The sequence below is a fragment of the Balaenoptera acutorostrata genome, chromosome 1 (genome assembly GCF_949987535.1).
Source record: "Balaenoptera acutorostrata chromosome 1, mBalAcu1.1, whole genome shotgun sequence".
NCBI classification, from domain to species: Eukaryota; Metazoa; Chordata; class Mammalia; order Artiodactyla; family Balaenopteridae; genus Balaenoptera; species Balaenoptera acutorostrata.
Window position 1 is genome coordinate 84,445,611 of NC_080064.1, and position 27,959 is coordinate 84,473,569.

Below are 27,959 nucleotides of genomic sequence, written 5' to 3' on the forward strand. Positions count from 1 at the left end.
AGGCAGCAGACAGCCTGTAACACTGAGGTTTGGGAGGAAGACAATGATGCCAGAAACCTAGAGCTGGAGTTTGAGTGCTCCCCACCGCCCCCAGTTCTGGAGGAGAGGCATACAGAGGAACAATAAATTGGCAGTTGATATTTCCATGACAGTAACAGCTCCCCTATACCTGAAAGCTAGAGTGCTTTGGGCTCAGTTCGCAGTCATCTTTTATTTCCTAACTACATTCAATCCCTGCGTGATCTCACAGTTTCTTGTTTTAAGTACTACCATTTAAACACAGATGACTCCAAAATTCATATTCTAGACCAGCCTCCCTCCTCAACTTCAGACTCATATATCCAACTGCACAGTCAACATCCTTGTTTATATGGTTACAGACACCCCACATTAGCCCTCCTGCTCCCTCATATAATCTTCCTCATGTAAATGAATGGTGACTCCATTTTCCTGGTAGCTTAGGCCAAAAACCTGGATGTTGTTTTTCACTCCTCATTTTTCCCCCCACACCTCACACCTTATCTTCCAGGAAATCCTATTAGCTCTTCCTTCAAAATATGTCCAGAATCTCACTACTTCCCAACACATCCACTGTTGCCATCCTGGTCCAAGCCATGTTGGTCTCTCACCTGAATTACTGCAATAGCTTCCAAACTCCTTTCCTTGCTCTGCCTTTCTCCCTTTGAGTTTATTCAGCAGCCAAAATGATCCTATTAAAATATAAGTCAGATCATTATCACTCCCCTACCTAAACCCTCCCAATGGCTCCCCACATCACTCATGGGGGAAAAATCTAAGACTAAAAATGGACCAAAAGGTCTTAAAAAATCTGACCCCATTATCCTCACTTTGACCTCCATGGCCTCATAACCTACTCAGCTTTCTCTTGCTTACTTTGCTTTGGCCACGCTGATCTCCTTGCTATCCTATAAACATGTCAGGCACAGCCCCACCTCAGGGCTCTTCGTTGCAGTTATTGCTTCCTCTTTAAGAATTCTCTTCCCTCAGTTTGCTTCACAGCTCACCTTCTTCAAGTCTTTGTTCAAATGTCACCTTTCCCAGCCATTCTACCCAAAACTGCAACCTCCCTTCAACTCCCCAATACTCTCCATTCCCTTTCCCTACTCTATTCCTCTCCTCAACATTTATCATTAACATATTATACATTTTATTTAATTATCTTGCTTATTATCCCTCCATTGGAATATAGTCACCACAAGGGCAGAGAGATTTGTATTCTATTCACTACTGTATCACTAGCACCAGTGGGAATTCAATAAATACTTGTTTTAAAAAAATGAATAAATGTTAAATTCACAATTACGAAGGAAAAAATTCAAACAAGAATTCTAAACGCAGAATGCAGTCAAAGGAGGGCAAAACAAAAACATATTTTCAGGCAAACAAAAAACATGGAAAGAATAAATCACTTACAGACCTTCCATGAAAGAACTAATAAAATATATATTTCTAGAAAAAAGACATCGGATCCAAAAGAAAGAAGTAGTAAGGGTAAGGAAAGAAAATACGACATAAATCTAAATAATTACTAACTGCATAAAACAATAATAGTAATAAGTAATTCAAATGGAATAAAAACAAGGTAGAACCAAAACACTAAACAATAAAATAATACGATGGGAGGAGGTCCTCACAGTTAAAACATTCTAAAAGCTTTTTTTTTTTCAGAAGGAGGCTGGAGATATTAAGTTTTTGACTTTAAGGTGGATATCCATGTTAACAGTTTAAGGAAAATGGCTAAGATAAGAGAATAATTTCCATTCTAGGAGAAGGGGAAAAGGGAGGACAATGAAAGCTCAATTAATCCAAAAAGAAGACAGAAAAGGAAAAAAAAATTGAAGAAAAGTATGGTAAATAGAAAGAATCAAATAAAATAGTAGAAATAAATCTAATATATTAGTAATCAAAATAAATGTACAGGTACCAAACATGCTTGTTAAAAGACAATGATTCTCAGTTTTAAATTTTAAAATTGTACTTTATGTCATTTATAAAAGACATACTTAAAACATAATGACAAACAAAAGTCAAAAGAGATGGAAAAAGACATACCATACAAACACTACAGCACAGATTACAAAAAATAGCAAGAGAATATTATGAAAATATTAATGCCAATACGTTTGCAAGGTTACCAAAATTAAATATGTTCCTAGAAAAATATCTTAAGTTATACTGATTTAAAAAGAAACAGAAATCCTGCAAAGTCCTATAACCATAACAAAAAGAACATATCAGGGCCAGGTGGTGTTATAGACAAGTTATACAAAACTTAATATTGTAAAGGAAGAAGTAAATTGTCACTATTTGTAAATGACATGCTATTATACATAGAAAACCCTAAACACTACACCAAAAAACTGTTAGAACTAACAGACACATTCAGTAAAGTTGGAGGATACAAAATCAACAGGCAAAAACCTGTTGTATTAAACAGGCAAAACCTGTTGCATTTCTACACACTTTAAACAAATTATCAGAAAGAGAAATTAAGAAAACAATACCATTTACAACTGCATCAAAAAGAATAAAATACCTAGGAATAAATTTAGCCAAGGAGGTGAAAGACTTGCACACTGAAAACTATAAGACACTGATGAAAGAAATTATAGAAGACACTAGTAAATGGAAAGATATTCTGTGCTCATGGATTAGAAAAATTAATATTGTTAAAATGCACCACCAAACCAGCTATACAAGAAATGTTAAAGGAACTTCTCTAGGCAAAAAAGAAAAGGTCACAACTAGAAACATGAAAATATGAATGGAAAAAGCACATCAGTAAAAGCAAACATACAGTAAAGGTAGGAAATTATCTATGCACAAAGCTAGCAGGAAGGTTAAAAGACAAAAGTAGTAAAACCATCTATATCCACAATAAACAGCTAAGGGATACACAAAACAATTATTTGTAAAATATGATATCAAAAACAGTAATCATGAGGGGAAGAGAGTACAAATGCAGAGTTGTTAAAATGCATTTGAAATTAAGAGATCAGCAACTTAAAACAATTGTATCACAATCATAATCATATATATCACATACAAAAGAAAAAAGAATCCAAAACTAATACTAAAGATAATCATCAAATCACAAGAGGACAAAAGAAGAAAGGAACAAGAAAGACCTACAAAAAGAACCCCAAAACAATGAACAAAATGGCAATAAGAACATACATATCAATAATTACTTTAAATGTAAATGGACTAAATGCTCCAATGAAAGACACAGAGTGGCTAAATGAATACAAAAACAAGACCCATATATACGCTGCCTACAAGAGACTCACTTCAGATCTAAAGACACACACAGACTGAAACTGAGGGGATGGAAAAAGGTATTCCATGCAAATGAAAATCAAAAGAAAGCTGGGGCAGCAATACTTATAGCAGACAAAATAGATTTTTTTTAAATTTTTTATTATTTTATTTATTTACTTATGGCTGTGTTGTGTCTTCGTTTCTGTGCGAGGGCTTTCTCTAGTTGCGGCAAGTGGGGGCCACTCTTCATCGCGGTGCGCGGGCCTCTCACTGTCGCGGCCTCTCTTGTTGCGGAGCACAGGCTCCAGACGCACAGGCTCAGTAACTGTGGCTCACGGGCCTAGTTGCTCCGCGGCATGTGGGATCCTCCCAGACCAGGGCTCGAACCCGTGTCCCCTGCATTGACAGGCAGATTCCCAACCACTGCACCACCAGGGAAGCCCGACAAAATAGATTTTAAAATAAAGACTGTTACAAGAGACAAAGAAGGGCATGACATAATGATCAAGGGAGCGACCCAAGAAGAAGATATAATAATTGTAAGTACATATGCACCAAACATAGGCGCACCTAAATACATAAAGCAAATATTAACAGACACAAAGGGAGAAATCAACAGTAACAATAACAGTAAGGGACTTTAACCCCTCACTCACATCAATGAACAGATCATCCAGACAGAAGATCAATAAGGAAACACTAGCCTCAAATGACACAACAGACCTAATGGACTTAATAGTTATATATAGAACATTCCATCCAAGAGCAGCAGAATACACATTCTTTTCAAGTGTACATGAAACATTTTCCAGGATGTATTACATGGTTCGCTACAAAACAAGCCTTGGTATATTTAAGAAAACTGGAACCATATCAAGCATCTTTTCTGACCACAATGCTATGAGACTAAAAATCAACTACAAGAAAAAAACTGCAAAACACACAGACACATGGAGGTTAAACATTATGCTATGAAACAACCAATGGATCACTGAAGAAATCAAAGAGGAAATAAAAAAATACCTGGAGACAAATGAAAATGAAAACACAATGATCCAAAATCTATGGGATGCAGCAAAAACAGTTCTAAGAGGGACATTTACAGCAATACAAGCTTACCTCAGCAAACAAGAAAAATCTCAAATAAAAAATCTAACCTTATACCTAAGGGAGCTAGAAAAAGAAAAACAAAACCCAAAGCTAGTAGAAAAAGGAAATCATAAAGATCAGAGCAGAAGTAAATGAAATAGAGACTAAAAGACAATAGAAAAGATCAATGAAACTAAGAGGATGTTCTTTGAAAAGATAAACAAAATTGATAAACCTTTAGCCAGACTCATTAAGAAAAAAAAGAAAGTGGGCCCAAATCAATAAAATCAGAAATAAAAGAGTTACGGCTGACTCCACAGAAATACAAAGGATCATAAGAGACTACTATGAACAACTATATACCAGTAAAATGGACAACCTAGAGGAAATAGACAAATTCCTAAAAATACATAATCTTTCAAGACTGAATCAGGAAGAAATACAAATATGAACAGACCAATTACCAGTAATGAAATTGAATCAATAATAAAAATACCTCCCAACAAACAAAAGTCCAGGACCAGAAGGCTTCACGGGTGAATTCTACTGAACATTTAGAGAAGAGTCAACACCTATCCTTCTCAAACTATTCCAAAAAACTGCAGAGAAAGGAACACATCCAAACTCATTCTATGAAGTCAGCATCACCTTGACACCAAAACCAGACAGAGATATTACAAAAAAGAAAATTACAGGTCAATATCACTGATGAACATAGATGCAAAAATCCTCAACAAAATACTAGCAAACCGACTTCAACAGTACATTAAAAGGATCATACCCCACAATCAACTGGAATTTATCCCAGGGATGAAAGGATTTTTCAATATCTGCAAATAAATAAATGTGATACACCACATTAACAAAATGAACTCAACAGATGCAGAAAAAACCTTTTCATAAACTTCAACATCCATTTACGATAAAAACTCTCCAGAAAGTGGGCACAGAGAGAACATACTTCAACATAATAAAGGCCATATATGACAAGTCCACAGCTAAGATCATACTCAATGGTGAAAAGCTGAAAGCATTTCTTTTAAGATTAGGAACAAAACAAGAATGCCCACTCTCACCACTTTTATTCAACATAGTATTGGAAATCCTATCCACAGCCAGAGAAGAAAAAGAAATAAAAGGAATCCAAATTGGAAAGGAAGACATAAAACTGTCACTGTTTGTAGATGACATGATACATAAAAAAATCCTAAAGACACCACCAAAAATCTACTAGAGCTCATCAATTAACCTGGTAAAATTGCAGGATACAAAATTAATATACAAAAATCTGCTGCATTTCTATACACTAACAATGAACTATCAGAAAGAGAAATTAAGGAAACAATCTCATTTACAATTGCATCAAAAAGAATAAAATATCTAGGAATAAATTTACCTAAGGAAGTAAAAGAGCTGTACTTGGAAAATTATAAGACACTGATGAAAGAAATTGAAGATGACACAAACAGATGGAAAGATATACCATGTTCATAGACTGGAAGAACTAATAATCTTAAAATGACCATGCTACCCAAGGCAATCTACAGGTTCAATGTAATATCTATCAAAATACCAAAGGCATTTTTCACAGAACTAGAACAAATAATTTTAAAATTTGTATGGAAACACAAAAGACTCCAAATAGCCAAAACAATCTTGAGAAAAAAGAATACAGCTGGAGGAATCATGCTTCCTGACTTCAGACTACACCACAAAGCTACAGTAATCAAAAGAGTATGGTACTGGCACAAAAACAGACACACAGATCCATGGAACAGAACAGAGATCCCAGAAATAAACCCATGCACTTATGGTCAATTAATCTAGGACAAAGGAGGCAAGAACACACAATGGAGAAAAGACAGTATCTGAAATAAGTGGCACTGGGAAAACTGGACAGCTAAATGTAAAAGAATGAAATTAGACCATTCTCTAACACCATGTAGAAAAAATAAACTCAAAACGGATTAAAGACCTAAATGTAAGACCGGAAACCATAAAACTCCTGGAAGAAAACATAGGCAGAAGACTCCAACATAAATTGTAGCACTATTTTTTTGGATCTGTCTCCTAAAGCAATGGAAACAAAAGCAAAAATAAACTAATGGAACCTAATTAAACTTAAAAGCTTTTGCACATCGAAAGAAACCATCAACAAAATGAAAAGACAACCTACTGAATGGGAGAAAATATTTGCAAATGATATGATTAACAAGGGGTTAATATCTAAAATATATAAACAGCTCATATGACTCAACATCAAAAAAAAAAAAGTCCAACAACCTGATTAAAAAATGGGCAGGAGGCCTGAATAGACATTTTTCCAAAGAAGACATCAGATGGCCAACAGGCACATCAAAAGATGCTCAACATTGTTAATTGTGAGGGAAATGCAAATCAGAACCACAATGAGATATCCCCTCACACCTGTCAGAATGGCTATCATCAAAAAGAACACAAGTAACATTTGTTGGTGAGGATGTGGAGAAAAAAGAACCCTCCTACACTGTTGGTGGGAAAGTACATTGGTGCAGCTACTGTGGAAAACAGTATGGAGGTTTCCCAAAAAACTAAAAATAGAACTACTATATAATCCAGCAATTCCACTTCTGGATGCTTATCCAAAGAAAATGAAAACACTAACTCAAAAAGATATACACTACCCCAAGTTCACTGAAGTATTATTTACAATAGGCAAAACATGAAAACAACCTAAGTGTCTACCAATGGATGAATGGATAAATACTGAATATAATGTGATTGATACATACATACACACACACACACAATAGAATATTATTCAGCCTTAAAAAAGAAGGAAATCTTGCCCTTTGTGACTACCTTGATGGACCTTGAGGGCATTATGCTAAGTGAAATAAGTCAGACGGAGAAAGACAAATACAATATGATCTTACTTATATGTGGAATCTAAAAAACCAGAAAACAAAAAACCCAAGCTCACAGATATAGAGAACAGATTTGGTGGTTACCAGAGGTGGGGCGTTGGGGGTGAGGGAAATGGGTAAAGGGGTCAAAAGGTGCAAGCTTGCAGTTATAAAATAAAGAAGTCATAGGGATGCAATACAGCATGGTGACTGCAGTTAATAATATTTTAAGAAAAAAACTTTAAAAAATTAATTCCATACTTATACAAATTCCCCCAAAGAGCAAAAAGTTGTGTATACCCTACAACTCACATTATGAGACTAGTGTAACCTTGATACGAAAACTAAAGAACAGCATGAGAAAGGAAAAATACAGGGCAATCTCCGTCATGAACATAAACAAAAAAATCCTAAATGATATGTTTGCAAATCAAATCCAGCAATGCATTAAAATACAATGCACCATGAACAAACTGGGTTTATTCCAGGAATTCAAGACTAGTTCATAACCATGTAATTGTCCATATAAACAAAACAAGTTGGAAAAACTATAAGATCATCTCAGATGCAGAAGAGACATTTGATAAAAATCAACAACTAAATATTATTTAAAATAAAACTCAACACATTTTTTAAAGCAGAAAGAATGCAAAGATGACCACTACATGGCTCCTATTCATTACCGTTCCGGAAGTTCTAATAACAAAATGAGAAAAAAGAACTAAAAGATGTAAGGATTACAAAGAAAGAATCACAATTATTACTACTTGTAGATGATAAGATTATCTTCATTAATAACACAAAAGTGTACAAATTAGGATTAGAGTGTAGCCAGGTGGTTCTTATAAGATCACTTTATAAAAATCAATTGTATTTCTATATATTGCAACACAGGAAATATCATTAAAAGTTATACCACTTGCAACAATAATAAAAGAATACAAGGTACCTAGAAATAAACACAACAAAAGATATGCCAGACTCTTATGAAGAAAATTAGAAATGTTACTGAAGAGCATTAAAGGAGATCTAAATACTGTAATGGAGAGAAAGGTGATGTTTCCAGATAGGAAGATATCATCAAAGATATGTAAGTTCTCCTGAAACTAATGGACAGATTCAATTCAATTCAAACCAAAATTCCAACAGAGTTCTTTGTGAATTTTTCAAAGCTAATTTAAAAACCTATGTGGAAAAAAAAAAAAAAAAGATACTTCTGAAGAAAAGAAGAGCTTGACATTATCTCAAGGATAGACAAATGTACCAGTTAAGGTAGAAAGCTCAGATACAGACCTATACATACATGGAAACTTGATCTAACGGTGGAAGCACCGCGGATCGGTGGGCAAAGGACTATTCAATAAATGGTGCTGGGCCAGTACTGGTGGCTCCTCTACTAGACACTGCAGGTCTAGAGTGTTCAGTATTCTTGGCTGACATGGGCTCTGCAGCAAATGTATTGATCGCTATTGATTTCTTCAGTCAGACCCTTCCTCTCCCCAGTCTGGTGAGCTCCACGGAAGGTACAAAAGATAGCTGTCAGGGACGCTGCGGGTACAAGTCCCCTTAGCTGAAGTGTAGAGAGAGATGAGAAGTATATTCCTCCCTTTGTAAGGCTTGGTCAGAAGGTGTCTCTCCGCCCTGCCTCCTGTCCGCCCAGTGTGGCTCATAGCGGTGGTCAACACAAAGGACAACAGTCATGTTCCTTCTACTGCCCTCAGTGGCTCTCTTCTGCATCTCTGCAGAAACTCTCCCCAGCTTTAGATTCACACATGAGCAGACCATTTCAGGAATGAGATAGTGTTTTTTCTCTAACAGAGGTTGCACTGCCCCAGCCGGAAAGTAACCGACAAAGGAAGGAGGTCGAACAGAGATGCTCAGCCCTACACTGTGGTGTTACTTTGATAACGAGAAAAAAATAATGGCACTTATAAAATTGAAATCTTTGGCTTTCTTAGTAAAGTGCATCAAACCCAACTTACTGGGTTCTAAAGCATCATGATCCACAGTACATAACAATCTTCTAAATGTTTCACTAAATCCTGACAAAATTCAGCAAATAAACGGTACATACAGTGATGGACCTGGAGGGAAATATTCAATATGTATGCTAAATTAAAACTGGAGCCTCCAAATTGGGTGCAATTTCAGAAAGAAGAAAAAAACACGCACACTAATAATTAGGTAAAAACAAAGATACCCACTCTGTATGCTGAAAAACAATAAGAAATTTGTAATCCTTTGATCTTTATATTTTTTTCTAGTAGTGTATGCCACTGCTAAATTATAAGACTTTTTACATTATTCTTGTGAGAAAATTACCATCATTTTCTATAAACTCTCCAATTCCAATATATGCTCTAAGATAAGAGATTAAATGAATTTTAAGTCTCTGATGCCTCGGATAAGAATTCTCAATGCATTCTGTTCACATTGAGTGTTTTGAATTGTAAAAGAATACACAAAAGAGGCAGAGTGGGCTGTACAGCAAAAGCACAGGCTTTGAAGAAGACACATTTAGGTAAGTCCCACATATTTGGCAGGGTCTTGGCTGAGTTTTTTTTTGCCTCTGAGCCTCATTTATCTCATTTGTAAAATGAAGCTACTATTATCTGTTTCACCCGTTACTGAAAGGATCCATTACTGGTATACTCAATAGTCTCTACTATTTTCTCCTTTCACACTTGCTAAAAGGAAAAAGTTTGTTTTGCTTTATGTCAAACAGGAGGCTTTTCCTGAAATAGCCCAGTGTATATATTTGTATAGGGATGAATAGTGTCCTCCAAAAAGTCATGTCCACCTGGAACCTATGAAAATGACCTTATTTGGAAATAGGGTCTTGTAGACGTAATCAAGTTAAGATGAGGTCGTACTGGAATAGGGTGGGCCCTAAATCCAATGACTGGTGTCCTTATAAGAAGGGCCTGTGAAGACAGACACAGGAATGGCCCTGTGACAATGGAGGGAGAGACGAGAGTGATGCTGACACAAGCCAGAAAATGCCAAGAACTGCTGGCCACCATCAGAAGCTAGGGAGAGGTGAGGAAGGATTCACCCCAGAGCCTCCAGAGAGAACACGGCCCTGCTGACACCTTAATTTTGGACTTCTAGCCTCTGGAACCATTAAAGAATAAATTTCTCTTGTTTCAAGCTACCCTGTGTGTAGTACTTTGTTACAGTAGCCCTAGGAAACTAATACAGTATTGAGTCCCGAAACAGAAATGAAGCATTTTGGCTCATCTCCCACAAAGAAAAAACATACCATTTTTTTCGCTACGGCTGAATAGTCATCGGCGCATTCCAAGATTGTTTGATGTGGATTTTCCAAGAACACAATTTAGTAGTGCGTTATTGAGGGATCATGTTTACAAGTGAACAAAACGTAACTATAGCAGGCTTTAACTAACTAAAAAGGTCAGTGGAGGATGAGTTATATTAGTGGATCCTGATTTCCAAGAAACATAAGAACCACCAAGACAGGGCCCATATGGAAGCAGCTCTGGAGTCAATGAAGGCAGGAGTCACCATCTGGTTTCCCATCTTGTTCTTCCTGTGGATGAACTTCATTCTTTTCTCTAGCTGCAGTCTGTCTTTAGCCAGCAGGTGAAAACATGACTGCTGGCAGCTTCCAAGTTTTCTCTTTTACAGAGTTGAACCCCTGAAGAAAGACTACTTTCATTTTCTGGGTCCCCAAGTCCAAAAAGCCTGGAGGAATACTTTGAGTGGTCTGAGCTGGGTCGCCTGTCCACTCCTGAACCACCTGTTCGAGCCCTATGGCCGGGCAGGTACCAGAGAGAGGGATGGATGGAGACGATCTAACAGGGAACAGCTCTAGTTTCCTTCCTGATTAAGTAGTTCCACTTTTTTCAATTTACCCCAAATTCTGCTACAATGCTAAAACGAAGTGAGCAACCAGGAGCAGAGAAGTAATTTTAAAGGCAGATACAGATATGATTGGAAGAATAAGAAGTAGTAATAGATAAATCAAATTATCAATACACGTAATACATTGATAAAGAACTTTAACAAAGAACCAATAAGCATGTGAACTGGATGCTTTATGTAAGTATAAATGAAACAATTTTCACAGTTGGAATTACTGAGAAACAATTTTCTCTATTTAAATAATAGAAGAGAATATAAGAAATCAAGCAACCGTTTTTATTTGAAGAGTTATTTTAAAGAAGTTTTTATATTTGGGTAGTAAAAGAACTATATTTCATCAGCAATAAACAGTTGACTGCATTGTGTGAGCAGGGCACTGAAGGGTCATGAGATTGTTTCTAGAGAAAATTAAATTCAATATATAACTTGTAACTTTCTTAGACATAGAAATTATCACTTACCATAGCACTGGGGTTTCTATCAGCTCGATTTACTTCAAAAGAATTTATTTTATGGGCACTCATTTCATCAGTGTCAGCAATGACATAATGTCTAGGAGAGTAAGCATCGGACAAGTTCTCGAGCAGCCTCAGGATCTCAGTGGTATGACCACCTGGAAAAAAATATTGGAAGGCCTGAGATTAAGAAACCGGTAATGGACATATCCATCTGACTACATTATACTAATACTATGTTTTGTGTATTTCTCAAAACACAGAAGGAATATTTGGAAATGATAACCTATGCCCTTGTATAAATACTACCTTTATATGAGGGAAGAGGATAATAAACGTATAAAAATAAAATCAGGGCTTCCCTGGTGGCGCAGTGGTTGAGAATCTGCCTGCCAATGCAGGGGACACGGGTTCGAGCCCTGGTCTGGGAAGATCCCACATGCCGCGGAGCAACTACGCCCGTGAGCCACAATTACTGAGCCTGCGCGTCTGGAGCCTGTGCTCCACAACAGGAGAGGCCGCGATGGTGAGAGGCCCGCGCACCGCGATGAGGAGTGGTCCCCGTTTGCCACAGCTGGAGAAAGCCCTCGCACAGTAACGAAGACCCAACACAGCCATAAATAAAATAAATAAATAAATAAATATTTAAAAAATAAATAAATAAATAAAAAAATAAAATAAAATAAAATAAAATAAAATCAGCACCAGCAGTAGGTTGTGCTACTGTACTAGCTGAGGAAGGTACAAAGAAGTATAAGACACAGATCCTGTTATCAAGAAGTCTGGTGGGGAAGGGACAAGACACACAGATATACAAAGAGTGACGCAAGACAGCAAGAAAAATTAAAATGGGGTTTGGGGGAGGGAACAAGCAAAAGGTTATGAAAAAACAATGTCCTAAGCATAGGGGAGATCCCTGGTAAAGGCTGAAATGACTTGAAAGGTGCAGCTGATGGACAGATATGAGTAGGGAGGCCACTGGGTGGGGGTGGGATTATTAGGACAGGAGAAGGTAAGATCTGGGATGGGTGATCAAGGCATGGTGGGAACACTGGGAAGAAAGAGGAGAGTGAAGTAAGGTCAGGAAAGTAGGCTGGAAAATGGGAAGACAGTTGCTGAAGGTTTCTGTGTTGTGAAGTAACATCAGTGAGGCATGAGCACTGACCCCCAGGGCTCAGATCTTCCTAAGGAAGACTTTTGTTCAACAGCTCCTAACAGAGGTCTTAGACCTAACAGAGGTCTCAAATATTTACCAGCTTCACCCAACAATTGTGTGTTCAATTTCTGAAATCGTACAATCTCCAAAATTTTCATACTTTAATTTTAAAACCATGAATTTAAAAACCAACTGTGTTCACTGAGGTTTCCTTCAGGGGAAAAAACCCAAAAGAACATTTACCTATTACATTAACTATATACCAATTAAGCAAAGCAATCAAACTCCTTAAGAATGGGCCCTATCATACCTATTTAACTGCACAATCCCCTGGCCTCAGCCAGGTTGACGTCTTTAACATTCTCTGTGTTCATCTCATTTGTTACCTCTTCCTTGTCTCTGGTCACACTACAAAGCTCCCCCAACTCACCTCCCTTACTATTGCAAAAAAGCTTTCAATAGCGATACAGTGAACATATAGGATAATCAGACAAATTATGTGTTTTCTCCAAACGCATGTATTTTCTTATAGCAGAAAGGGAAAGATTACTCTCTAGATCCCAGAAGGAATTAGATATAGAAATAAAGTCAGCATAGAGTAAATATAACAGGAATTAGAATCATGCTTTAACTTTATAACTTGTCAGCCATCTTCTTATGCAGGGCAAGTAATTTACACATCTTATACTCATTTTATCATTTTTGTTTTTAACTTTGAAAAAGTGTGGTGGTTTGCAAAGTAGGTACTTGTTTTCAGAGCTGGAACAATTAAAGATAAATCCGAATATATACATCTTCCACTGCAATTAAAACTTCATTTTAACTGCTTTAACAGTCTTTTTTTTTTCCTTAAAAGGAAACTCTCACTGAATACATTCTTTGAAAAATTAACTTTGTTACTGAATAAAGTCATTAAAATGATGAGCTTCATCTTGCATTTTACTTTTTTATTAAGACTTGTCCTTTGGGAATGAAATCTTCTCAGTTCTTTCTTCAAGTATATCCAGAATCCAATCACTTCTCACCACCTCTTTTGCTAGCACCCTGCTCCAAACCACATCACTCTCACGTGGATTATGACCAAAGCTTCCTGGTCTGTTCCCTCCTCTGCACTTGTCCATTCAAGTGTCCACTTGAGTCTATTCTCAACACAGCCTCTAGACTGATCTTCTTCAAAAGAGTTGATCAAATTATTTACCTCTGCTCAAAACCCTCCAAGGGCTCCCCTTCTCATATGGAATAAAAGGCTTTTTGTAAGCCGACCCTTATTGTTACCTCTTGGACCTCATCTGCTTCTTCCCCCCTTACTCAGTCTACTCCAGCCACTCTGGCCTCCTTGCTGTTGGGTATCTGTCATCTCCCCAGGAGGCTTTACCTGACAATTCTGACGAAAATGCAACTTTCTTTCTCCTCGCCTCTTCCTAACCCACATTTTTCAAAGCGGAAACAGAAGGCTCAGTGAAGATAACTAATTTGCACAAGATCACCAAATTAGTAAGTGGCAGAGATGTGATTCAACTCCGGTGTTATGTTCATTTAGAGGCACGTGGTCCTAACCTCTGCATGGTAGGAAGCAGTGGAGTAGTGCCAACAGCTCTGTAGAGCAGGGTTTAAAATACCCTTACGCGATCTGCATGGGGCTTGCCTCCCCACATCCAACTCAGTACCATAGTGCCCTCGCACCTCTGGTCATCCCAAGTGCTATGGCCTTCTTTTCACACCCTCGCAGCCCTCAAAGCCCCAGCTCCCCCTGGTCTGGCTACTTCTTAGTCATCTTTCAAGTCTCAGTTTAGACATCACGACTTCCAGGAAGCTTCCTGTCTCAAGTTCAGAAAAAGTGGCGCCCAGCGTGAACTTCCATAGCAGTTTTTACTTCCCAGGTTATAGCACTTATTGTGGCAAGTACCCATTCTGCTTTTCGTTTTCTGTTAGTTTTTCTATATTCTCCATTTCATTCACTGCTGTGTCCTCACAGCTTTCACACTGCTTGGGACATAGTCAGCACTCCACGGCAAGTCGTATTCGTCAGTTTTGTTATTTCCAGGGCTTAGCTTAGTGCCTGACCTCCCCTATGGCTCAAAATACATTAGGTGAATAAAGTAATGAATTACACGTGGACATAAGTTTAGACCATTTGCTAATACTTATAATATTATGCTATCTGGATGCAATCTCCTGGCATTTCTGAATGTACACAGCATGTATATGTATCGCTCTGTCAGAGCTGTCCATTTAAAGCGGTACGCCTACAGAGCTGGCCGACTCCGTTTGGATTGTATTACCTGATTGCACAGGTTGTTGTTCATCCCCCGGCACAATATCCTTAAGTGTGTATTGTTCTCCCGTTAGTAGGTAATTGTTTCTATCCTCGTGGATTTTGTATATTTATAAATGTGACAATTCGCTTTGTCTCGCTTATCATGTAGTATTCGTGATTCCTAAATTAAATCCCAAATGCCTAGATTAATAATGCAAAACAGCAGTTTTTATTCAGGCAAATTGCATGTTACCATCACAGGCTTCTGTGTCCTCTCTGTTCACTAACAATTTGTTAGAAAAATATACGCTACAGAGACGCTTAATTACAGACAAGTGTAAGTAACTCATTTGTCATTAAAGACGCGGCCTGGGCCACATCAACAACAGACCAGCATTTTGCCCAGCCTGGGCTGACCCGCTCCAGTCCCGCAGAGAAACTACAAATCTCAGCATGCAACGCTGCACAAAGTGCTAGGGGCCCTGCGAACAGCGCCGCGGTGGACTCTGGGGTTTGTAGTACCCGACCCGAGCCCGCCAGTCACTGCCCGGATACTCACCGGACCCAGCCACCACCAAGAGGCTGAGAGACCGCCGGGGCACAGCGGCGCGGGGACGCAGCACTACCCATAGCCGCACTGCCAGCAGCACGGCCACGGTTCCTGCCGCCGCCGCGAGGATAAGGGTGCCACCCATTCGACGACAAGACGCATGCGTGCTATCCCCCGGCGCCGGCCGCAGGAGCGGTGAAAGTTCAATACTACGGGCGCTGCGGAGACCCAAACTCGTGGTGTGGGCCTCTTGGTGGGCGGGGCTTGTTGGCGGTGGGAGGAGTTCAGGGCCAGAGGCGGAAGCCTGGCCTCAGACCACTCCGCTGGGTGCCCGGCGGGATTCTGCGCACGTACCGCCCATGCGTAAACTGAAATTCGCGGATTAAAGCGGTGGGGCAGTTTGGTTTCGGTTCGTGAGGAGGTGAGGCCAGCTGGGCGCCCTAAAAAGGACCTCCCAAGTTAGCAGGTGTTCCAAATTAACTAACTTTTTGAATTCCACCTGAGGCCAGTGGCATACGTGCCAAGGGAAATGTTTCTGTTGCACATGCACAGCTACTGAAAGTGCTTGCCAGTGAAAGGTACCTTGGTACAAAAAATTGAATTTCGGGTTCTCATCCAAATCTCCTCTTTCCCAAGCACTCATATTTTTAATTTTTCTAGTCTTTTTCACAGATCTCAGTGTGACCAGAGTAGCTAGCTGAGGGTGATCACCTCAAGTTACGGCATGTTCCTGAGAGCAGTGGAAGTTCAGTGGTTCAAGGTAGTGACATAGAGAAAGAATCGTCCTATTCAGTTAATTTTACCACAAAGGCAACACCTCCTCCAATCCCAATTTTGCTTATTTTTATGTTTACTTAATCCACATTGTAGCAATATAAAAAGGCTGAGATTAGAGAAGCCCCTTCACCCCAAGTGTAATTTGCCTTCAGTCCCCAATGGACCTGTAGGTTAGATAGGACAAGTATACAGATGAGTAAACAAGTCCAGAAAGGTGAAACAGCTTGCTCAAGTGAAATAGTGGCAGATGTAGATTTAGAAACTGGAAACCCTAACTGCTGCTGCATAGGAGTTTACGCCGTGTATTCCTTTGCCAAATTCAAACTTCCTTGATTTTCAAACTTGCTTAGATCTTAGAATGTGTCTTTTAAAATGCAGCCTTGGGCTTCCCTGGTGGCGCAGTGGTTAAGAATCCGCCTGCCAATGCAGGGGACATGGGTTTGAGCCCTGGTCCGGTAAGATCCCGCATGCCGTGGAGCAACTAAGCCCGCGAGCCACAACTACTGAGCCCACGTGCCACAACTACTGAAGCCCGGGCGCCTAGAGCCCGTGCTCCGCAACAAGAGAAGCCACTGCAATGAGAAGCCCGCGCACTGCAATGAAGAGTAGCCCCTGCTAGCCACAACTAAAGAAAGCCCGCATGCAGCAACGAAGACCCAACGCAGCCAAAAATAAAATAAAATAAGTAAATTTATTAAAAAAAAAAATGCAGCCTCTCAGAGTACAATAGGGAGCTCCTGAATCAGAATCTCCAGGGGAGAGGACTGAGGTCAGCTCCTCTAACCAATGTGTCTATTTCTATCAGCAGGCAAGTTTGGGAGACATTTAGGTACTTTGTAGCATCATTTTCTGGCTAATGGACCTCACATACTTCCTGTATTCTATCAAATCCTCTTAACCCTATATCCTCACAATAAGGTCATAAGGTGAATATTATTCCCCTCTTTACAGGTAAAGAAAAGGATTCTATAAAAGTTAAATAATTTGCCTAAGGTTAGCTAGTGGGGAATTCCCTGGCAGTCCAATGGTTAGGACTCTGCGCTTCCACTGCAGGGGGCACAGGTTCCATCCCTGGTCGTGGAACTAAGATCCTGCATGGTGTTAGTAAGTGGTGGAGAAATTTTATAATTGTGGGCTTAGAAGTCAATGCTTCTCAAATTTTGATGGAATCAGAATCCCCTGGGCTTACAAATACGTAGTTGGAAGTCCAGAGGTAGGGCCTCTGGCACAGTATGAAAAACAGCTTAAGAATATTACAAAAGATGTAGTTTTATTTCATCTACCCACTCTGCCATTCCCAGCAATGGCTTCAGCCTAAGACTCTCTGCCATCATGCTTTTAAAAGAAGACATTAGTTGTCTCAGAAATTTACATCCAGGCAGGGCAGTCTCCAGATTTCAAGAGGTTATCTTGTCCTTGGGTCTTTTTTTTAAGAGTGAGGAAACCTTTTCCAGAACCTCCCACAGCAGACTTTCACTCCTTTTGGCCAAATTAATATCACTTGCCCCTTCATAAAAGGAATGAGACCACAAATCTGGCTGAGGTAGGATGGAGGATGGCATACAACTCACCTGTGGTATCTGGCAGTTTGGTGGAGGGTGGGTACTGAACAAAAGGGGCCTTCTCTTGGAGAGGAGGATGTTGGAGGAGGGTGGAGGAAAGATCATTGCTGGGTAGGCAAATAACAGTGTTTGGATTGCTGCGAAGGTAATGCGTCTGAGCTGGTGTTGTAAACTGACACAGGCAATGCGGATGTTTGGCATATTAATAATGTTAGTCTCTAGGCCCCAAAAGACACCCCTGCATTCCCTAGTACCCATCCCCTCACTACTGTCATTACCTGTGTCTGTACGAAATATCAGTTTGATCACACTTAGTTGTAGATGGAATGAATGGGGTGTGATCAAGCATTTTAGTGGCTGCCAGTAAATGCAGAGAATCAAAGAGGGTGGAATAGCAGACATTGTTTGGAGTTATTGGTTGATTATTTTGAATTAAGTCTAGGGTCAAACCGTTCAGTGTTCCTGACAAGGAAGTTGAGGGCTGCAGGGAGGAGCTGGGTGGCAGGTGGAGACAGGAACAAAGTTGGGAACTCCTGAACACAATAAATCAGGAGTGTTTTATTCACCCACAAATTGCTGGGTGAGCTGAGTCCTGGGCTGTGACAGGCACAGAATATAATTAAGAGGTGAATAATATGTACTGGATTAATCAGAAAAGGCAGGACTGAACAGGACGAAGCAACTAAAATTTCTCTTGGGAAGGTAAGTTGCATTGACAATGCAGTTAACAGTTGCACAGAGGTAAATTATACTGTGTGAAAAGCATGAAAATGTATTAATAATTGATAAACTGAATAATAGTATTGAGCCATAATCAATCATAAGTAAAGTCTGCCTGGGAAGTGATTTTTATTATCTTCTTAAATCTATTTTCTAAAGTTTCTGTGACAAATACTATTCATGAATATTTTTAAAATTAAGATTATTTTGCACTATTGAATGGAATTGTACTTGTTAATTTAGTCAGCATATTTAATGAGCACCTGCTACATGCTAGATTTAGGTGCAGGGGATCTTGTATGACAGTAGTAGTCCAGACAAAAACCTTACACGAGGAAGATGACAGTGGGAGGTAGAAGAGGGTAGATTTGAGATATATTTTATGGATAGAGTCAGTAAGACTCGTTGATGGATTAGATATTGGGAATCAAAGTGGCTCTTAGATTTTTGGCTTCAAAACTGGCTGGATGGTGTCATTTGCTCAGACTAGACAGACAGGAAGAGAAACAAGTTTTTGTGAGCGGAGAAAGGGGAGATGATGAAAATGAAGTGTTCTGTTTTGGTTGTTAGTTTGAATAGCCTGTTAAACATCCAAGTAGTTGTGTCAAATAGGCAGTTTATGTATAAATCTGAAGTGTGGGTTAGAGCTAGAGGTATAAATTTAGAATTCAGCGTGTAGATGGTATTTAAAGCCATGGGACTGGGTGAGATCACCTGGGGAGGGAATTTAGGTCAGTCCTGTCCGACAGAAGTTTCTGCAATGATGGAAATGTTTTGTGTCCATGTTGTCCACTAGACACATGGCCTGCTGAGCACTTGAAATGTGGCTAGTGCTATGGAGGGACTGAATTTTAATTTTATTTCATTTAAATTATTTTAAATTTAAATACATTGGCATTAGCCAATGGCTAATGTATTCGATAGCTTAGGATAGAGAAGAGTCTGGGATCATTAATATTTAGAGGTCTAGTCAAGAAGACTGGGCCAGCAAAGAAGGTGGAGAAGAAGAAGCCAGGAAGATAGGAGGAGAATCAGGAGATAATGGTGTCCACAAAAACCACAGGAGGAAAATGATTCAAGAATGGGAGTGCAGTTAGCTATGTCATATGGTGCTGATAGGTGGCATTAGGTGACTTGGGAACAAATTAGTCACTGGGGATCTAAACAGGAGCAGCATTTCCATGGAAGGGTGGTTGTGGAAGGCAGATAGAAATGGGCAGAGGAGAGAATGGGAGATGAAGAGAAGCAGTGTCTGTAGACAGTCATTTCAAGTTTTTCTTTGGAGGGGAATGGAAAAATTGGATGGGAAATATGAGAGAATTTGTAATCAAGGGAATGTTTTTTTAAGATGGGAGTTAACTGACATATTTATTTGATGTTAAAAATGATCCAATAAAGGAAAATTGATTTAGGTGAGAAAAGGAGTGAGGACAGGAACACATTTATCTTAAAAATGAAAAGGGTTGGAATCTTGAGCACAAGGGGAGCAGTTGGGCTTTGATAGGAGGGACCCTTATTCCACAGTAACAGAATGGAGGGCAGGGATATGGATGCAGGTCCTGGGAGGTTTGTAGAATTGGCGGTGAATAGATAAGGGTGTGGAGACTGGGGGTGCAGAAGAGTATGAGAAGCTCAAGAAGAAAGAAGGTATGAAATAATCACCTTGAAGAGTAATTGGCATACTCACCAGGATCAGCCTAGGATTTCTGGGCAGATTGAGATGCCCATCTGTAGCTTGTGATAACAAATACAGAGAGAAACCAGTGGGCGTGATTTTATGTCTTTCCCCCCCACTGGAAAAGGCAGACAGTTGGCTTTAACCACAGTTAGATTTTTGACAGGTGACTACATAAGAGAGAAGGTTCTTTTCAAGGGAGTGAGGTCCATGGAATTTCCTCTTGACATAGTGGAAAGTGAAGACAGGGGAGTGGAGGTGGGACAGTGGATGAATCGTGGAAGAGTATAAGGCCAGTGGACTGGAGGCCTAAAGAAAGTTGAAAAATTGCAATGAAAAACTAGAGTCAGTGAACTATAGATATAAGAGGTGGTGATCAGAGAGTGGGATGCTTGAAGGAAATATTGTCTTATTGCTGGTGGTAGTATTTAGGGTATGACAATAGGAATGGATGAAAAAGATCATTGGGGGTCACTAAGGGGTAGAGAGGAAGAAAATGAACTCGGAACTCAAGTCTTGAAAGAGTAAGAGGTTGAAAGATGACAGCAACCAAAAAGAGCATTGATTATAAGCTAGATATGTTCCATTTGTCCTTCCAGATCCACGTTTCTCCACCCCACACAGTGCCATGGGAACTCAAACCTGGATTAAATCAACAGGTTTCCTTGCTCTCTGGTTCTGGTTGGGTTTGGCCAAGGGGGATCCTCAGCAAATTGGAGGGAGAGAGGCTGTGCCCCTGAACTGAAGATTTCTGCTCTTCAATGTGGCCTTCTCTACACATCTCTCTCCTTCTGGGTCCCAGAGCGCCATTTCCTTGTTCCCTCAGGCTAGGGGTGGTAACATTTCCGTTGTTACTAACCCTGAGTCACTGTACGATCCCTTGTGCCTTCCCTACCTCATTCACACCTTTGTAAATACAGTTGACCCTTGAATCGCACAAGGTTGAACTCTGGGCATCCGCTTATATGTGAAGTTTTTTCAATAGTAAATACTTCAGGACTACATGATCTGTGGTTGGTTGAATCTGTGGATGCAGGAACTGTGGCTGGAACCACAGATAAAGAGGAACCATGGATATGCAAGGCCGACTATAAATGATGCTAGGATTTTCCATTGCACAGAAGGTTGGCACCTCTAACCCCTCAGTTGTTCAAGGGTCAGCTGCAGTCCCTTTATTAGATCATCCTCAAATTAACCTAATGCACGTGTGCCATCTGTATCCTGTTGGGGATGCTGATACAGGGTGGTACAACGGCATGACCAGAACTTCAAAGGAGCTGGAGTTTTGGAAAGAAGGAGAAAGCTACAAATGGTTTGGAAGCAGTGATAGGGGTCAAGAGGGGTACTTTCCCCACCTCCCGTGTGGGTGTGAGAATCAAATGGCCACTATTTGAGAAACATGTTGAGGAAATGTGGGAGAGCAAGGGTTCAGCTTATGCAGCAAAGTGGAGAAGACATTCAGAAAGAAGTTGAAGATATAGAGGACGTTTGCAGATACAGATCAGGAGGTCCAGAGGTGCAGTGAAAGTGTTTGAAAGGTGGTGAGGAATGCGAGTTGGGCCAGATTTGGGGATTTACAAGTAACTACAGAGACAAGAATCAGGATGATACTGGCTCATCTGGGAGACTTCTGGGGATTGAAGTAAATAGGGGTGAGGGCAGGCTCTCAGCTCAGTTCTACTAGTACCTGTTATGTGCTGCACCCAGGGTCGGGGCAGGGACAGTGGTAAGGCAGTTGACAGTTAACACCCAAGCAGTGATTTAACAGTGATCCTGGCTATATGAACTGTGTACCTCTTACCAGAGCCTCCTAAAGAAAAGTCACCTTCTCACGCTCTCATGGGCTGCCTGGGAGGGTGGGCTGCTAGGAAGCCTGGCAGCTAGGCTGTTCCCACCAGAGTTCAACAGTCTTCAGTCCTAATGAGGGTGGTAAAGAAAAATGAAGCTTTTCTGCAAGAGCCAGGGAGACCGACTTTGATCAGCATCATGTTTGCCCATGATAAGGTAGGATAAAGCTGGAAGGGAGTTCTTAGTCTGGGCCAGAGACAGAACTGTGGCCACCAGGACTGATGGTTGTATGCTTTAACATTAAAGATCTTCTGGAAGGTTGGGTAGGATGGGTGACAGAAATTGTGCCAGTAGAACCCAAATATCTGAATTATATCCAAGACTTTTTTTTCCTTGTCAGATATACTTTATATATATTTAAGTCACGACCTTTTCCTGGATGAAGCCACTTCCTAGGACTCCTTGAATGCTAACCCTTGAAGGCCATTATATAATCCTTAACTGGCATTTTACTGTGTGCTTACTATATGCTAAGCCCTGAGAACATGATTTAACTTATCTAATGCTCACAACACCCCCATGTGGTAGGCATTATGATGATCCCCATTTTGCAAATGACAGAGAGATCACATCATTTGCTCTGAGTCACAAAGCTAGGACTTGGTAGTCAGGATTCAGAAAAGCTCCTTACAGTATCATTAAATGTATTTATTGTATATTTACACCAGCTTTTGTGCTATATATAGATAGAAATACAGTATCATTTACTATGCCCAACTTTTCATTTATAAAATTAGAACTAAATAGGAGAAAGAGGATTTTGAAAAGTGGCTTTTTCACATGCCAGTCAAGAATTGCTCTTCTGTTTTCTAGCTTTTTCTCCAAGTACATTAAAAAAGGATACTAGATTAGATAGATAGGTAGATAGATAAACATATGTATGCCTCTCTCTCTTTCTCTCCCTCCATATAGTTTATATAAATATATACATATACATATAAATATATATATATCTTGATTCAAGCCTTGTTTAAGATGAATTTACAGTGAAATTACTAGACATGCTAATTTTGTTCTTTCACTTTATGTCCATTTATCTCAGATAAACCTTTCCAGATATGTTTATAAATCCCTTGCCCTAGCCTTGTGCACCCAAAATGCCTTATCAGTTCCAAATTTAAGAAGACATTAAAATCTTATTTAAAACTACATTCCCAAACTATCACGGTATCATACCAACTTATACCATTTACTAATGACAAACACAATAAAAGTAGCTTCTTTAATTTTCAAAGTTACCATATTTTCAGTTTTAGACTTATAAATAAACAATTCTATTTCTGCACATAACACTGCTTGTCTTTGAAATCTGTTGAATTAATTTTCTCCTCATCCCAACCCTCCCTCCCCGCCAAAGCCTCTGCCCAACACCTCCATCAAGTCCGTCTTTTCTTCTTCATCGTACATCTGCCCTTTTTTCTCTGTTTTTCTCAAGTTCTTTTCTGCTCCCATAGAGCTTTTTGTCCTTGATAGAAACACACAAATTATGTCTTCACTCTTATCTGACTATACATTATTCCTTAACTGTATATGAAAAAAAAAAAGAAATTTATGTACATAATCAAACATGCAGTCTACCATTTAGTAGGCTTTTATATAGTTTCTCAACTACCTCTCACAACCGTCCTATGAACCTAAGTAGTATTATTATCCCCATTTTGTAGATGAGGAAATTAAGGCCTTAACCATGCTAAGTCTACACTGCTGGTGCTCTGATTTGACGTCCTATGGATGTACTGCGGCCAGCTAGTGGCTTCAGGGAATATAGTGATGTTACTTAGGGAAGGTAATTAATGCAGAAAATATGTTACATTAAGAAGAAGGGGATAAGAAGAATGAAATTTACAGATGTGCCACCTAAAGCTTAGTGTTATTTTCTCTCGGAAATTTTGTGTAAATATTATACGAATATACTTTACAACAGCGGATATGTAGCTCTCGCTGGGCCCTTTAACCTGGTTTCTTCTCTGCGTCTCCATGATTTACTTAATATACTGTTCATCTTTCATCTATATTAGGTGCCCTATTCATTGTGAATCCCTTCTGAATTTGTTACAAACAGGCTTGACAATTTACTGGAAAACCGTTTTTGGATAGAAATTTCAAATTACTTAGCTATTTCCCAAACTTAAGATTCCCTTCTCCACACCAGTGCTCCAGTGGGATCTTTGCTGGTTATATTTGTTTTGGAATAAGTTAAAAGATAACTTAAATGAACCTGAGAAAGTCTTAACACTTTGTAATACTTTATTAATGTTTACCTAGGGAACTGTGGAATAACTGTGTCTTAACTTAGAAATTTAAAAGAATCTCTAAATTTCCCTTTCTGAAAAGATGCTATGAACTAAACAAAAACTTTATGGTCAGTTTCCTCCACCAATTATGCCTTCTCTCCTGAATCTTTAACTACTGACTCTCATTGTATCTTTGCCCTTGGCCTATAACGCTCAAGTCTCTCCCATTAAAAAATAAAAGCACAATCAATAAAACCCTCCCTCAATCAGCCTGGCTCAGCATAACTCCTTTAAACTACCAGTCAGGCACAGCCCAACCACATTAAAATGGCACTCCAGACTTTAACCACACCTTTTATCCCTTTGCCAGAGTGTTTTTCCACTCCCAGTCTATTTTTAAGCAATTGGGCTATTTCGTGGAACTGAAGCCTTCTGGCGTGCACAGAGCAAAGTTATTTTTCTGATGCTGAGAGGCAGTCATCCTGAACGTGTGGCCAGGCAGCCTGTTTTCGGTGAACTCCAAGCATATGTAGGCTCCTCTCAGCATATGGACGAAGCATGGCCCTCCCAGCGCTACAGAAGTCAGGTATGGACTGACACAGGCCTTGCCCTAGAATAACACTGTCCTATGCATACTGGTTACCTCTATAATATACTGACCCAAAGAGTTTCTGAGTGTCTGAGAGCTTGGTTGAATTAGTACTTGTTCACAACGCACATTGTGTATATGCTGGGCAGCTAGAACTGTGGACCACCCTAGTCTCTAGGAGCCAATACCCCAACTCCCGGAGGCTGGTTCTCATCCACATGCCAGTGGAACTAGTTATAACTAGTTGCCATCTTATCTCTTCTTTCCTAAAAAGTCAGTGTTCTTAAAGACTAGTCCATGCTTGCTGTCATGTTTTTCTTTGTTCATTTTCACTCCTTAATTCACTGAAATCTAGCTTCTGCCATAATTATTCACTAGTAACTGCTAGATTTTCAAATCCAAAGAACATTTCCTTTTCTAGTTTTTCCTTGTCTTCTCTCAGGCAATTGAAATTTTTCTCCCGTTGACTTTCATTACTCCATTTTCTTCCTATTCTCCTCATATCACAATTGTTCTACCTTCATATTCTTCCAGGGTCTTTTTTTCTCTGTCTAATTCCCTTAAAATAAATTTTAAGAAAACTTTTTATTTAAAAAATATATTCAGAAAAGAACTGGAAATAATAAAATGGAAACTCAGGTACCCACCAACTAGATTTTGCCTTCCTCCCTTCCTTCCTTCCTTCCTTTCCTTCCTTCCTTTTTCAGACTATCATTTTCTTTCTAAGAAACAAAATGCTTATTTATCCCTCCCTCCCCCACTTTGGCTTTTTATTTCTGAGGTTTCCTAACCTTGGCTATCTTTTCTCCCAGGTCAATTGTTGTCATAATAAAATCCATTCTCTTCTTTTTTTTTTTTTTTAAATAAATTTATTTATTTATTTATTTATTTATAGCTGTGTTGGGTCTTTGTTTCTGTGTGAGGGCTTTCTCTAGTTGCAGCAAGCGGGGGCCACCCTTCATTGTGGTGCACGGGCCTCTTTCTATCGCGGCCTCTCTTGTTGCAGAGCACAGGCTCCAGACGCGCAGGCTCAGTAATTGTGGCTCACGGGCCCAGTTGCTCTGTGGCATGTGGGATCTTCCCAGACCAGGGCTCGAACCCGTGTCCCCTGAATTGGCAGGCAGATTCTCAACCACTGCGCCACCAGGGAAGCCCCATTCTCTTTTTTCTGGTCACATGTTCACTCAACTGGAGATTACATTTCTTATCCTCTTTTGCAGCTAGGTATGATTTTGTGGTTAAGTTCTTGCCAGTGGAATATAGCTAGACGTGATGGGTACAACTTTTGCCTTACCCTTTTAGAAGAAGATGGCTTGCCTTGGACTGCTTTCTGTCTCCTTCATAGACATGTCTGTGACCGGCTGCAGCCATGAAGATGAGGAAGACATGGTAGGAGAGGATGGAACAACAAGATAGAAGGAATCTGGGTCCTGAATGACCTCATAGAACAGAGTGCCCTGTCAGCCTAGGCCCAACTATGATGTGAACAGGAAAGAAACTTCCATTTTCTTTATGTCACTGATTTCTGGGGTCTCTTTATTACAGCAATATAGCATTTACTCTAATACAAAAATTGATACCTGGAAATAGGGAACTTCTAATAGAATCTTAAAACATATAGCATTACCTTAACAGTCAGACAATTGGCAGTGAGGAAACAGATCTTGCAGGCTGGAAAACTGATGATCCTTGTAATACCATTGCAAAATATTGTAGACGTTTCTCCTACTCAACTTGGAAGCCTGACCATGTTCCTTCTATGGCTGAATTTTAGGGGAAGCATTTAGGGAGAACCAGAATATAAAAGTGTGATGGTTGCTCCTCACTGAACTTAGCAAGATTTTTTGGAAAGAAATGAGCTCACATAAGAAATGAGGGGTTTGCAAGCAAAAATGGAAGGAAATAAAGTGTATAGAAAATTGGGGCCTCACAGGGTTGGAAAATCCAACTATTTCTGTAGCCCAAACAGGAGGTAAAAGACTGTTTTTCAGAGACTTTCTTAAAGCCCTCCCATTAAGATTCCTCAGACAAAGAAAGAAATATAGCCTTCCAGCAAAGATCAGATTAAGGATATTACCCTCACTTATTTTGTAAGATTATGTCAAATTAGCCACCGTTAAAACAATGGAAAGAGGAATGGGTAGAGCATAGAAACCTCAGAATAAGCTAGTTTAAGAGCCAGATCCAGAAAAGAACTTTGGTACCATTTCTGGCACATAGACTAGAGATGAATAGTACAAAAGCCTATTAAGATTTTGAGGAAATTGCATTACTAAAGAAACCATAAATCTGACCTGCAAAAGCCATTCATTGTTTGTGTCCTCAGACAGTCTCCAGGCCAGCATAGTCTCCAACATCCTCTTCAATCTTGAACCTGGTGAATGATGGACAAGGAAGAACCTCCCAGAGGGTGAACCCAGGGGTCTTCAGGCATAACAAAAGGCATCCAGAAGGGTTCATCAGGGAACTTCTTCCATGGTCAGGGCAAAAATTTCTGTCTGGAAAGAAAACTATTAAGGATTACTGCTTGCTATATGTTTCCCATTCTTTCCTTTTTCAAATGGAAGTTTTTATTCTATTCCTGATCCACCATTGCATATTGGGTTGAAAGTAGGGATCAAGTAACTATTTTTTGGTTTATATGTCATTGGACTATATGTTGCCATATCTGGACAAGACAGAGAAAGCTGTACTTTCCCTGGAGGTAGTAGACCTTGAGCTGGCTATGGAAATAAATAGGCCCACAGATGGTCTCTGTTAGAGAGGGAGGTTGAGATGTATGGGAAGAAGGGTGCACTTAGATATCTGGGTGGTCTGAGGGATTGACTGAATCTCTTTGTTTACCTTTACCTGAACTAATGCAGTCTTCCTGGGTGTTGTGATTTGTTTATTCAGAAACTTATCACCTGCATAATGACAACTTTCAAATTTGTATGTCCCACCAGGATTCTCTTTTGTATTCTAGACCTATATTATCCAAATACTGAACACCTCT

The 27,959-nt window shown here is 39.6% G+C and overlaps 2 protein-coding genes across 9 annotated transcripts in view; one reads left to right on the forward strand and one right to left on the reverse strand.

Annotated features, from left to right (window-relative positions):
• The window catches only part of ALG14 (ALG14 UDP-N-acetylglucosaminyltransferase subunit), a 118,105-nt gene extending 102,262 nt beyond the window's left edge, over positions 1-15,843 (reverse strand). For 2 of the 5 annotated variants that reach the window (XM_007169558.3, XM_007169557.3), the window contains exons 1-2: positions 15,569-15,841; positions 11,603-11,754 (exon numbers count right to left, since the gene is read on the reverse strand). In XM_007169558.3, coding sequence (XP_007169620.1) covers positions 11,603-11,754; positions 15,569-15,704 — 288 coding nt within the window. In that variant the 5' untranslated portion in view covers positions 15,705-15,841. Of the gene's footprint in view, positions 1-11,602; positions 11,755-15,568 lie in introns of all 5 variants that reach the window. The other 3 variants (XM_028163376.2, XM_007169559.2, XM_007169561.2) reach the window with 3 other exon arrangements.
• Positions 15,844-24,836: 8,993 nt separating this feature from the next.
• The window catches only part of TLCD4 (TLC domain containing 4), a 90,015-nt gene continuing 86,892 nt past the window's right edge, over positions 24,837-27,959 (forward strand). For 3 of the 4 annotated variants that reach the window (XM_057527021.1, XM_007169552.3, XM_028163347.2), the window contains exon 1: positions 24,847-24,961. The gene's annotated coding sequence lies outside the window, so the exon portion shown is untranslated. Of the gene's footprint in view, positions 24,962-27,959 lie in introns of all 4 variants that reach the window. The other variant, XM_007169554.3, reaches the window with a different exon arrangement.